The 14370-nt window shown below is 42.5% G+C and overlaps 1 protein-coding gene across 4 annotated transcripts in view; it reads right to left on the bottom strand.

Moving 5' to 3' along the window:
• Positions 1–14370, bottom strand: part of UNC79 (unc-79 homolog, NALCN channel complex subunit) — a gene marked incomplete at its 5' end in the record, with an annotated part of 191813 nt that overhangs the window by 76648 nt on the left and 100795 nt on the right. For 2 of the 4 annotated variants that reach the window (XM_080808708.1, XM_080808710.1), the window contains 5 exons: positions 2135–3352; positions 3939–4088; positions 6579–6741; positions 7319–7501; positions 9562–9848. In XM_080808708.1, the coding sequence (XP_080664834.1) occupies positions 2135–3352; positions 3939–4088; positions 6579–6741; positions 7319–7501; positions 9562–9848 (2001 nt within the window). The remainder of the gene's footprint in view (positions 1–2134; positions 3353–3938; positions 4089–6578; positions 6742–7318; positions 7502–9561; positions 9849–14370) is intronic. The other 2 variants (XM_080808711.1, XM_080808709.1) reach the window with 1 other exon arrangement.

The following is a 14370-nucleotide window of genomic DNA, read 5'->3' as shown; positions in this document are numbered from 1 at the left end:
CGGTGAGCAAGGAAGGGGTCGACCCCTCACCCAAGCCCAAGGGCACCGGACAGTGAGGAAAGCAGTGTCCCTGGGGGAGAGCCGAGTTTCCGCTGGACTAGGGCGTGAAGGGAGTCATCAGATGAGAGAGCATATATGCGATTTTGCTCATGAAGGACGGAGGAAGATTTTAGTAGTTAGCGTAAGGTAGGACAAAAGTTCAGAACAGAAGATGTGCAGAGCCTTATAGAAGTTAGAAGAATGACCTGGGCCTTCCTTCAGGGACTGACATGAACAGACGGAAGTGCACAGTGTAACTGGACCTCGTGGCTCGAGGCAATCAGCAGCAGCAAGGCTCTGAGTTTGGAAGGACCAGAAGCCGTAGCTGTCTGGGCCTCCCTTTACTCTAGCGATAGAGGCAAGAGGGTCTAGAGAGGCCTGTGTCTTCCTCTGAGCCCAGGCCTTCTTCCAGCACCAGGGAGGGAGGGACGGTAGGTCAGTGTGTCTGTGGGAGCTGGGACACGATACAGATACAAAACTATTCTGACAGTATCACATATATTATAAACATTTTAAAGACATATTATCATAATTATCAGATGCTTTCCTCTTGTTCTGATAGCAAGTGTATTAATAGGAAAACAATCTCTTCCCTGGTAGCCTGGGGAACAATCTGACATAGGATGGATAAAGGAAGCAACACACGCGTGCGTGCGTGCACACACACACACACACACACACACACACTACGACCTATATACCGTGCACACCCACTCTGTAGACCTTGGATGGTTTCTTATGTATCCACCCTCCAGACCTGTAGAGTCTCGAGGTCAGTGCTCTCCTCCATCTCTACGTAGACATTTTCCTGGCTCTAAACCATAAAAAGGTATTCTGGTTTCCCTAGAAACCTTCTTAAACTTTGTTATCACCAGGTTCTTCTTCTCCCACCTGCCTGGCTGGAGCACGACCCTTTCCAAATATACTAACATCCATTCAACAGATTTTTCCAGAACACCTGCAAGGTACACAGCTCAATGCTAGAAGGGAGAGAGCAGCTGAAACTCTCAGGGAATGCCCGGGGCAAGCAAAAGATCTGAATCCCTTGTCTTGGGAGTTGCTTTTGTGTGGAGCAGTGGGAGAGGAAGGACTAGAATCAGGACAATCGTCCTGGCCCTGTGACTGTCTGGTCATGGGACCCGGGCACATCACTTCCTTAGAGCGTCCACCTCTTCTCACAGAAGAGGACGGGTTTTCCACTACAGGTCTCCAAGTCTCCAAGATCTTTGCCAGTCCTCAGCAGCCCACAGGCTATGAATCTACTACACTGATCATTTCAAGACAATTTCATTTTTTCTAAAGAGTCACAGTCTTCTTTTTCTTTAGATCTGAGCTGAGACACAAAGTGTTGAGATCAGCGTCATAGGAATACTGCAAAAGACCGTTTCAGGATGAGGTGGGCTATCGGCTTGCTGCTTTTTCAAATTATCTTTTTTAAAAACCGTGCCTCCAAGGGAAGGTGAGAAATGAGAGCTGAGGCAGGAAACCCATGAGCTGTGACAACCTCACCATCAGGCGGTGCCCATGGATAAGGGTCTAGGTGGCAACTAGGGTTTTTCGGACACCCAGTGTCCACCAGACTGCTGACATTCGGTTAGATTCTGTCATCTGCTGTGGACCCCACAGGGTTATAGTCAATTCTTAACCATTCCAAGCAATTTTTGCTTTATTTTAGCTCTTCACATTTGTTCCCTTCTTTGGACAATGTATCAAAGTTGGCTAAAGTGTGGAAAAACAAAGAAGACAGAAAGATTTCAAATTAATGACCTTGCTGTTTGAGGAGGGCTGAGATGGTATCTGGGCTAGCTTGATATGCATTAACCACCACCTCGTACTGCCGAGGATGCTCAAGAATGGACCATTAAAGGTTGCAAAACAACAAACACGAAAACGTTTATGGAACCTGTAGAACCACATCTGAATCCAGCAGGCTGCGGTAAGCGGGGAGGGTTCCGAGTGACTCTGAGGCAATTATAATGTCACTCTCTGACATTATAAGATAGAGAGCGCGACGCATACACAGTGTCGAGACCTGCACGAGAAAGATGCACAAACCTGTGCGTGAGGCTAGGAGGAGTAAGGGAGATGAGCTTACCTGGGTCTTTCTGTTCTCCCAGCTTGTCCAGAATGTTGAAGGAGATGTCCAGATACTCTCTCTGGATGGCACTGACAGCGATCTTGCGCTGTTTCCTCTGCCTGGGGACAATCTGGATCTTGAATTCGGATTCCTCAACTCCCTCCTCTTCTGCCTTCCTCTCGGGATTCTGTTCTGTGTCCGACTCGGCGCTGGTGTCGGGCTTCTCATTTTCCTCTGGGTTCTCGGCGTCCTCGGGGACTTTGAGGAGGACAGTTTTTGCCCCTGAACTTGGCACCGGCCCGCCAGGCTTCTCCTCCTCGGTGCCGGCCTCGGGATTGTCGTCCAGTGACCCCTCCGGGAGGGCACAGGACTTCTGGAGGAGGTCTCGCTTTTGTTTAAGCGTGAGTGGGCTGCCACAGGAGAAGTCCTGGGACTCCTCCGGCCTCGAACATTCTTCAGAGTCTGTGGGGTCTTCCAGAACAACGTGGGTGGAGCCCGTGGCACCTGCTGACTGGTTATTTCCTGAGTCCTTGGAAGAGAAGTCTTTGGAACAATCCTCCACACTTACTTGAACGAGGGGAGTTGTGCTGAGGCTGAGGACGGAGGGGGGGCTGCGGAGGGAGGGGGAGGAGGGAGCGTTTTTACCAGAGGCCCCAGCACTTGTTGGCTCCCCGGTCTCCTCTTCCTCATCGCTCTCCACTATGCGGAGCGGGGGAAGAGACTCGAACACAAGAGAGTCGCTGTCAGACGTGGAGAGCACCGAGTGCTTTTCAGGCCCAGAGGTGGAGTCGGAGGACAAATCTATCAGGTCTAAATCCTCCTTGGGAGCAGGCTTGAGCGGAGAATCCACTTTGACTTCAAACGTCTCCATGCAGTTCAACCTGACTTCGGGGATCACAGGCCTGCGGGTTTCTTGAAAACTTTCCGCCGCTGGGTTCTCGGGGCCTTCGGGGTCATCAGGCCTCACAGCAGAGTTCTGTCTGGGACGTCCATGGTCATGTCTCTGCATGACATAAGCAGCATGGGCGGGAGGCTTATCTAGGTCACACCGGTCTATGCAGGACTTCCTTCGGTGCTCATCTAATGTAAACAAGAGGGAGTCCGCATTCCCTATATCAAGAGATTTTTGTTTTAAAGACCGCAGCTTTTTTTTCTGAACGCTTTCTTCTCTCACACAGTGTAGAATGCTGTCTTGTAATGCACCCGTCTCTCTATAATCAGCCGGCTCTATCTCACCTGATTGAAACAGAAAGAGCTAGTACTATTTTACTTGGAGATGCCACCACGTTTTCCCCCCTCCTACTTGGGCATACAACTGGCATAAATCATGATCACAATCCCAGCTCCAACAGGAGGGAAGAATGACTCTCTGGCCAAGCATTTTGGAAAGTTCCTTCTCATTTCAAAAACCCAGAAAACTCTGGAATGAGAGAACCTGAAATGGCAGTTTAGGATCTTATTTCCAAAATCAGGCTTCGGGATAATTCCTCAGCTCTATTCACGTGTGCACGGGAGAGGGGGACCACTTTGGGGCTGAGGCAGATCTGGGAAACTGTATTCAAATCGTGTGGAAGAGAAGCAAACATTTTGCAACAAATCAAATCAAGCAATGGCCCTCTCAGACGATCATGACGTTAATGATGTATCTGTCAAGTCACGTATATATATAAGTGTGGATATATATATACTGTTTGTGCATACATATATATAAAATCAACGGTATTAAAATGTGTAATAACATAATAAAATCAAGATTTCACCCCAAACAAACGGTAGAGTACAACATTTCTGCATAAAATTACTAAGAGGAAAAAATTCATACTTCTCTGCACATTCATCTCAACCGGCTGATATTTCACGGTTTTGCTGCCGCCTATCCTTTTCAATCTTGCAAAAAAAGTTTGAGACTCTTTATTGCAGGGTCCAGTAGGTGTATCATGAATATCAGATTCATCAAAAACACTATCTTCTTCTAATTGGGGAGAGAAAGTCAAAATTACACTTGGGAGGTTACTCTCTCTTAGGCTGTGTCTACACAAGCATTTCAGTGAAAGCGTGAGGGAACACAGTCTGGGCTGGTTTCTACACCAGCTCGAGTGCTGGCCATGGCTTTGGTATTTCATCCGATTGTCCAATTATCCGGATGTTGACAGAGAAACCTGTTACGAGGCTGCCTCTCGTTTTCCGTGTGACCACTGGCAGCATTTTCAAGAGAGGCATCTCGATATTCCAAGAGGGCCTCTGGGGGGGGGGGGTTGGGGGGATTTTTCCAGTGCTCTTAAAATCAGATAACACACTCATTTTGGGGATCTGCTGCACGCTCCTTGAACATGCCTGCTTTGGGTGAATTTTTGGGCTAATTTGGCAAGGGAAATTTAAACAAAATGAGTTGCTCTCGCCCTTTCCAATAACAGACATATACCTTCCTGGGACGTGAGAACTGGCATAGACACAGCCTAACAGTACATGCACCTTATACTTTGTGAATGCAAAATACTGTACTCTACATTTGGTAATGAAACACACAACACACAGAAAAAGCTTAGAAAAGCCACTGGTCGTTTCAAAAGCTCCACAAATGATTATGGACTGAAAGAGTAAACGAAGGAAAAAGAAAACAGAAAATAACATTCTCCCCTATTAGAGTTAAGACCCTCCTCTGTGGAGTTTGCCGTGTGCAACTATCACGCACCCCAGAAAGATTCTCTGACTCTGAGGGTCCCGAAGCTCCGTACACAAGCCCATCACGTAGAGTGCCTAGTGAGATTCCTGCTGTGTGCTCTTTTATCCCGATTTGGACCACTTTTAAATCAAAGATAAACCCAAAAACACATTCATGAGGAAGGGGTTGCTATGTTGCAACCCACAGAGGTCACTTAATAAATGTTTTCCTCTCATCTTTTGGAAAGACCAAAGCCCTGTACAAAGCAGCAATTAAAAATAAATAAATAAATAAATAAAAGGCTACAGAAATGCACTTCATACCACAGTAAATGAAATTAACCTATTATTCAAGGTCACTATCACTGAAATCATAGTATTTGCCCTATTTGATGTCTACCTATATGACAAAATGATGCTCGGGCGTGATGACAACTATGTAAGATTTCTTGAGTACTCAGGGAGTACAAGGGGAGAGCCAAATTTCGAGGACTGATCCTGTCCTAAACACAAGACTCTAAACTAAGTGAAATCTAAAGTAGCAGATGATAGATGAAGTGATCCTACTAATCTTTTCTTAGTCAAATTTAAAAAAAAAAACAAACGAGTGTTAATGATCAAAATGATACAAAACCCTGGTGAACTTCTGCAAAGATGACAAAACCTATCAAGTTCCCATGTTTCTAGGGAGATACAACACAGTAATGTTTTCTTTCTTTATGTCCTTAAAAAAAGGAAATAGTCCCTTTTGAAAAATAGTTTTTCCAGAAAAGAGTTACATGACTTCCAGGACATGATTTTGAAATAATTCTCAAAATGTCCTGAACGAGATATGGAAGGACTTCAAGATGGCTCCTCCCCTTCAGAAAGGCTCATCTGAAACTAGCCCAGACACTGAGCCCGGACTGAGGACATCTAGAGTTTAACGGCATCTATCCCATTTTCCAAAAACTGGGACCTAAGCTGGGAGACAAGATACTCTTCAGAAAGGATTTGAATGGTACCAGAACTTACACCTATGGCCAGATTCTTGGACCTTTTAGAACTAAATGAACACTAGCTCCAAAGTTCTACCAAGTCAGAATCTGCAAACACCACAAAGGGTCATGGGGTGTTTGGCTTTCTCCCAGGATTGGATTAGATGATGTCACCTTTTACAAGTCTAGACTTGTGACTTACACTAAAGATACACACCTTGGTTTTCAGCTCTCACCTGAAAACATCCAGGCTGGGATTTTACTCTATCTAAAGTTTTTTCACCTGCCTCTTTTGCAGAAAAGCTATCGATATAAAAAGTGTTGATACCGGAAATAATTTAAACCTATGCAGGAAAAAAATGTCATCTCAGTTGCCTTAAATCATTTTCTTATTGACCGAGGAAGCTAAGAAGAAGCAATTCAGCAAATTTGGACTCTGCACCAAGTTCAGGAGCAAACTAGAGACGACAAGATCATGGCTCCACTGAGTGTCAACCAAGACTTTACTTCATCACCCAAAACAAGATGTTTCCAACACATAGGGAAAGGCTTACACAGGCTCCTTAACCAAACAGCACACAATTTAAACATTTCTTATGAAATGGGGTTCAGAAGCATACCAGCTATTTCTCTCGAAAGCTCATTTAAAAAATTAAGGCAGTGGCATTCACGGGAAAGTTGGAACACTAATGAAGCCGGAGGTGATTTTTTTGATTCCAGAATGATATCTGGGGGCACTCCGTTATCTCCCACAAAAAACATCGTCCAGAAATATATTACGTATTCAAGCTAAGTTTGGGATGGAATTGAGGCATGTAAAGTACCTTTTTCTTTCTCGCTGTATCTGCTTACGTTACTGTTGTCACTGTACAGAGGCCCCGCCGCGGCATGGGGCTTGCAGCTGTGATACTGAGCGTTGAGTGTATTGACGGTTATGTGAATCAGATGCAGCAGGACCTTGCTGATATCACAGTCTCGGTACGGATACTGCTCAAGAAAATGGAGGCAGAAAAATACAAACGGTTATTTTGAAGGGTAAGTTTTTCCACGAGATCTTGCTAGATACTTTTCTTGGTATTTCTTGGGGATGAAGAGAATATACATAGAAGCAAAACCAGAGATCTTTATCGTGGCCTTATTGGGACAAGGGACTGCGGTCCCTTCCTCTTGCACCAAACCACGGATGGCAAGGAATGCCCAGTTCACGGTTACAATTCCTTTTAAGAAAATTACCTGGCATAAACATCTGGCACGGAAATATAATTTTAAATATCTTCTTTGCTTTCTGACACCATAATTCATACACAGCTAAAATATGAGATGCTGAGCATAAACACAGATTGTTGATCTCAATCTCCTACAGCTCAGAACATATGCCGGCGTAGTCTCTGTTGCTGTTGATTTTCCAATGGCCCTTTACTTCTCAACTCTAATTTTACATATCCTGATTTGTCCCATGAAGGTCAGATTACTCTCCTACAAAACTCTCAGTTTAGATCCCTTAAGTGTTCTCCTCTCTAAGAGAATGATTCTAGCCCAAAAAGGAGTGACCGTTGGAACTCACCTTGTAAAGGATGACAAGCAAGGCCTTTAACCACATCTGCCGGATGTGAGGTTTTAGGGACCAGAGGGAACAACGAGGTGGCTGTTGGAAATAATGCCGTAGTTGAGGACAAGAGCAGTATTTGAGCACCTGAACCACCAAGGGGAGAAGGTGTTTTCCCAGGTTAATGTTATAGTCCATTACCTGAAATAGGAAAAATATTAATAACTGAAGGAAAACTACAGAGAACACCCATAAGCCTAAAGGAAAATGTGACCCATCCAAACAACAGGCAAAAGCTGGAAAAGGCTTCTCACAAAATGTGAACAGTAATGGCCAGTGACCCTAAAGGGGGAAAAGTTAAACTTTACAAGAAATAGAAGAACCTTGCCGATCCAAATCATTTTCTCCACTTAATTATCTTATTATTTGATGTATCTACTAAATTATCCATGCAGAACAATATTTTACTAAAATGTTCTATTGCACTCGTAACTAGAATTAAACTAGAATCAATGAAAACACCTACCATTGGTCATCACTGGGGGAAATGGGCATTCTCCAATGCCACTGGCAAGAGTATTACTCAACATACCCTTTCAGGAGGGCAATTCACCAATATCTATTCAGAAGTGAGGAAAAGTACATAGCCTACAGTAGAGCAACTAAATGTATCCTAAGGAAAAAATCAGACAACTGTTCCAAGATGTATACACAAAGATATACAGCCTTATAGTCACCCCAAATTGAAAATAACCTCCATGTTCAACAATATAAGTTAAATGAAAGATTATTTGTATGATAATAGGATACTATGTAGCCATTAAATGGGATATGATACAAATTTATTAACATGATTGACTTCATAATCAATTTTAGGCTTAAAAAAGGTTACCTGTATTTATCAATATGTATAATATTACACATTACAATATGTGTAAAATTACAATATGTGTAATTACTACAGAAAACGTGTGCACATGCATACACCTGTATATACGTATAAATGAATGTAATCAATTTGGAGCCAGCAATAACATACTGACACCGAAATGTTAGTCACTCATTTTGTGGGCTTCGTGGAGATCTGAATTTAATTTTTTGCTTTATTAAATAAATACGCATAATATAAATACAGAAAGAGAGAGGTGAGGAGAGAAAGGAGGAAGGGAGGGAGGTTTGGTATCTGAGATGGCGCATCGTCTCTTCATCACAAGCAGCTGAGTGTTGGTGGTAAACCCTACAGCACCAGCACCAGCAAAAGACTGCTATGTATGGATTGCTCCTACTTGGCTTATCTGTGTTCATTATGTTACAATCTATTTGAGCAAGTTGGTAACAGAGACCCTCACTGAGCTCCTCCCATGAGACAGGCACTGATTAAAGGCTCGGCAACGTGTCGTCTCTAATCTTTCAAAACAAAAGTCTTTACCAAAGAGCAAAGAAGCAGAGAATACTTAAGGCCACACAGAACATAACAGTGGCAGAGCTGAAATTCGTATGGATCTTTCTCTAGCCTCAAGTTCTACACCCTTTACAGACTGGCATAGCGCTGGTCCAGTTAGCCATACAGAAACCCAATAACTCATTACTTCTGCTCTTGCGTTCATATCTCAAATGAATTCTCACAGTTCTGGGGACGGGGCAGGATGTCCGTTGCTGAGCTGTCTGAAGTGGTAAGAAGCTGGGACCGAGCAACATGCGTGTCCACCACGGGGGCAATTAAGAGTTAAAGCATGGTAAGTGCACACCACGCTGTCAACCACAGCGGCTGGGAGAAGCAAACACGTACAAAGCCAATGATGATAACGTGACATGAAGAAAGTTGTACGATCAGCTCAGCTCTCCACTTGAAGCCAAAAAGGAGAGAAGACTAAAAAAAAAACAAAACCATAAACAAAAGTTCTACACTCTGTTATTGTTTAATGGGCAGAGTTTCAGTTTAGGATAATGAAAAATTCTAGAGATGGATAATGATTCCGGTTACATTATAATGCAGACATACCTACCGCCACTGAATTACATACTTAAAAATGGTTAAAATGGTAAACTTCATGTTAGGTATATTCTACTCACACCCCCCCCACCCCCAAAGCCCTATACTCCCTATTGGTCTTGCTCATGTTATACTCCCTTTCACATGAGCCTTCCTAATAGAGTCACTTGCACAAACCTTTACACACAACCTAGGTTGGTTAAATGGAATTTAATGACTTACTTCTACCAAAACCTTAACAATCTGACTCCTGGAAGCTTACACTTACTTGGGCAATTCCTGCAATAAATGCATTAAAGCAAGTTGACAGGCGCATTTTTTGAGGTGCAATCATGAAGCAGCCTTCCTGTTGGTCATAGCCGAGCAGGACGTACAGGTGCCGCTTGACCGTGTTGAAGGCCTTCGCGCTGCTGATGTCTGACTCAGCGCTGCTCTCATCCTTGGCCATAAACTTCATGAGCACTGTAATCAGCTGGTGGACGGTCTGGTGGTCAATCCCAGCATCTTCTGGGAGCAGGTCCTTGATGGTATTGTCATTCTCGGGAGACTGTTGTCCTGTCAGTACAAGAAAGGTCATCAGTGGGTGGCTCCTTCCCAAGGACGCTCACAAGGAAATCTCACTTATTAGTAAATCACCATCCCTTCGGCTTCCACTAAATATTTAGAGGGTCTGTTCTGGACCAATGTGAAGGCAAAATATGGTCTACTCAGCAAAGCATTAGTTCAGGGGTGAACGTTATTGTTTCATCAACAACCAACTAATTTGGGAGTAATAAGGGAATAGAAATTTTAAAAGGCACTATAAAGCAAGGTTCTCTTTGGAAGGCAAGAAAAATACCTAAATAAATTTGTTCTTAGCAATTTTTTAAATATCTTGGCAAAGTTTTATTCTCAATGATAAAGAGAAGTTTCCCTTCCAGCTTTGTCAAATAAGCACATAAAAATAACCACAAAAATAATATTCTAACATCCACTGAGCACAAAAGCATCCACTGAGTTCTTTTGTAAAATTTCTCTCTCAGTTTGCGGGTGTCTAGGTGGCTCAGTCAGTTAAGCATTTGCCTTAGGCTCAGGTCATGATCCCAGGGTCCTGAGATCGAGCCCCGCATCAGGCTCCCTGCTCAGCAGGGAGTCTGCTTCTCTCTCTCCCTCTGCCTGTTGCTCCCCCTGCTTGTGCTCACATGTTCTCTCTCTCTCTGTCAAATAAATAAATAAAATATTTAAAATATATATATTATCTCAGTTATGTTCATAAATCAGCTGGTGGAAAAAAAAATGTAAAGTTTTCTTTTTCAAATCCTGAGATATTAGCAATGGGTACTCTATGAAAGATATAGTCAAAATTACAAATAGCAAATCATAAGTCCTGCTGTATGTAATGAGAAACATATAAGGGAGGGGACAGACAGAAAGAAAGAAGCATGAGCTCTTAAAAACAGAAAAATACCACATGAAGGTGAGCTGAAAGTTTACATGGACAGAAAAGAATACCTTAGCCCTTGATTTATTTATAACCTAACAAATAATTGTATCACAGCAGCTCCCTGACTTTGGCTTTCTCTCTGTTATTTGTCAAAGTCAGAAATTATACCCTGTCTCTGTTTGTTTTTCTGCTTCTTCTGATCTGGTTTAGTTTAGGACTTTCGCTGAAGGAAAGGGGAGATCTGCTCTTCTCTGTTTATGTTTGGGGACTTATTCCAAATATCCTTCACATCCTAGTCCCTTCTTTGACAGGAGACCTCACACTTTCTAAATGGAAAACAAGATTTTTGCCTGGTGGCTTAGATGATGCACCCAGGGTTCTCATCGCTCACCCTACAAGGACAATTTCTGCTAAACAATGACTGGCTCTGCTTACCAACCATTATAAACCAAACCGGGACCATATCATATCAAGTATCGTATAATATCATGTAATAATGGCATGAAAGATACGAGAAGGAGATAGGTAGTAATTTATATCCATTAACTCAACTAATTTGGCAAAACCCCAGTCTTCCAGGACACAGCCAAGAGAAGCGGGATAGAAGAAATGCTTCTGGGGACTGTGGAAATTAACCATCTCAAGGCCAAACAATTTTCTTTGGAGCAGTGGCACAAAGGTAATGCCAAATTCAGAACTTACTAGTTTCGAACAGTATGTGAGGTAACAAGCTTGGTTGTCTAGTTCTCCCCAGATGCTCCAATTAATGTCCGTCTGTGCAAATGTGATAGGCTGAGGAGGGATCATTATCCATCTCTAGAGCAACAGAGTCAACTAAGTCTCAGGGCCTCTCATTTAGGGACAAGTGTCTGATGACCTTCAATACCACCCTAGTACATTCACATTTTCTGTCTCCTAGAGTCTCTGTAAGAGGAGTAAATGTGGGCAACATACTCTAGGGTAGCTTTCACCCCCAAATCATTCATATAAAGCCTAAGGACTTATTACAGTGTTCCACATGCATGGATAAGAGCGATCAACAAATTAAAAATACCGTTATGTATGAGGCATGTATCAGCCACCAAGAGAAAAAGCAATTTATGTGGAACACCCTGTTTCACCAAGAGGTCAGAAATGTGAAGCACTGCTGTATATTATAATTAAATTAAATGTTTGGGATAGAAGATCAGGCCAACAGCAATACCTACGTAAATCCTCATAAAATAAAATTTTAAAAAGTTTAGAGGACTATTTTTCCAGCATTGAGAAGTATTCAGTCTTGATTTCTTTCTTCTCCAGAGTATTACTTTACAGCTACAAGGAGTTATTGCTTTGGGCAAGCCTGGGCCAAGAATGTGACAAGTGTGAGAATGCAGGATCCCTGCAGGGTTCAATGTTATTTCAGCAGCAAGGGATGGCTGTTACAATGTAGCTTCATTCCTCAATGTGTCTCTGCTCAGGGTGGCAAGGTTTAACAGACCTGGCAGCCCTGTCCTGCTCAGCCACCGCCAAGTTCAGACTGGCTAGTTTCCAAGGTCCCCACGTGAAAAATGGAACTAGGGAGCATTTGGGAAGGAGCTGCCCCTTTATTTTATAGCCCAAGAATCCAGGGGTCTCAATACAGAAGAAGGGAGCTCCAAAAAAAGCCCAGCTAAGACACTGGCTCCTCATTTCATTCTATCCTCGTTCAGGTCTAGAAAATAAATGATCAGACTTCATCTTTAAATATTTCAAAATTCTTCTTCCCATTGCAAGTAGATGTTTGTTTAAAAAGTATATAACCTGGGGCGTCTGGGTGGCTCAGTTAGTTAAGCATCTGCCTCTTGACTGACTCCCACATCAGGCTCTGCACTGCATGTGGAGCCTACTTGAGATTCTCTCTCTCTCTCTCTTCTTTTGCCTGCCTCCCCCACCTCAAAATAATAATAATAATAAGATAAAGCGTGTAACCTAACTTTTCCCATCAAATCTTAGTTTCCTAATGATTAAGTACCATTTCACAAATGCTTATTTTCATTTGAAATACATTTTCACTGATCTCCAGTGTTTTAGCTTTAAGTTTACCGTTCCTTCCTTTGTTTTCCCTGAATGGGGAACAATGAGTGATCCTTAACAAACCATTAAATGTACTGAAAAAAAAATAAAAAAGAACTAGTTGATGAAACTTTTTGTATAAAGTGAAAAAAATCTTTGTTCCAAAAACTTACTTCTCTAGTTGCGGGCTTTGCAAGTCTATGCCTTGTCTATTGTCTTTCTTTAAAACAGCATATGCTTTTCACTGGTATACTCTCCATAAAGGAAATTTCCTTCATCAAATCCCTAAGAAAAATTAGCTTAGAAAAGCTAGAATTTTATTAATAAAGACAATACTACTGTTTTAAGTTATCTAAAAAGGGCATGACATTTCTACTTTAAAACTGAATGCTTTTGATATTTCCTCTAAGATGTGACAATTAAAACACTTTCGAATTCTAGTTTTGAATGCTAGCCTATGAAATTCCTCTACGTTTTAACCATAGAGATTTAACTTGTTAAAATTTTTGATTTTATAATTTCACTAATGAAAACTGTAAGCAACTTCAGAATCACGAGGCAGAGTGATTCCTCCCCTAACTTTATCATGGGCTGAGTCCATGACAGTCTATCCACAGAGTGGTATAACTGACTGAAACTCCAAAGGGTCATACCATTTTATTTATTTGATGATTGGAAACCAGGCAGGATCAGGATCTGCTTTTCCAGACTTATCTCTTCTTATTCACCCCCGATGCTCAACATTCTTACCAGCTGGGCTACTCCTAGGTCTCAGAATGTAGCCAACACTTTCCCACCTTTGTGTCTTGCTCAGGGTGATATACCTCTAAGCACCCAGACCCCCAGCCAATCTCATCCCATAAATCCCAGTCCTCAGGACCCATTCTTCCCACCTATGCCCACCCTTCTCTCAGCAACTGGATATGATCTCTAACTTCTGCAAATCCCCAAGGACAAGAGAGGAAGTATGGGAGGGAGGAATGGAGGAAAATTTCCTTTACCATTTCCTAAAATGGGGCAAATTGCAAGGCAGAATTTCTTTACTCATTTGTCAGTTTCCCCTAGGAGAACAAAAAGCTCCTTGAAGGTGAGTGCTTTGTCTTACCCATTTTTATACCCCTCACAGAGTATGAGGCAGTGTCTGACATAGACTAGACGCTTATTCTTCAGAAGTGTCTAAGTATACTGAATTCAAATAAATATCTCAGGTAAATATTTCTTCTACACAGGAGATAAAACTGGTGAGGCCCCCAAAGAGCAAGGAAATGGGGACTATTCCTCTGTGTGAGCTGACCTCTGCCTAACCAACAAGAGACAATCAGGTACAGGAAGGAAGCCCCACCTTCATGAGCTTCCTCTGCCTTTATTCCAGAGAACCCAATGATCAAGCACTATAAATGAGTTTGCTTTACGTTGCTAGTTCTTTTTTTTTTAATAATTTTTAAGTTAAATTATGTTAGTCACCATACAATACATCATTAGTTTTTGACATAGTGTTCCATGATTCACTGTTTGCGTATAACACCCAGTGCTCCACGCAACACATGCCCTCCTTAATACCCATCACTGGGCTCACCCATCCTTCCACCCCTCTTCTTTGAAACCCTCAGTCTGGTTCCC

The sequence above is a fragment of the Martes martes genome (assembly GCF_963455335.1).
Source record: "Martes martes genome assembly, chromosome: 7".
NCBI classification, from domain to species: Eukaryota; Metazoa; Chordata; class Mammalia; order Carnivora; family Mustelidae; genus Martes; species Martes martes.
The sequence above is the reverse complement of the archived record's forward strand: the minus strand, read 5'-3'. Positions and strand labels throughout refer to the sequence as shown.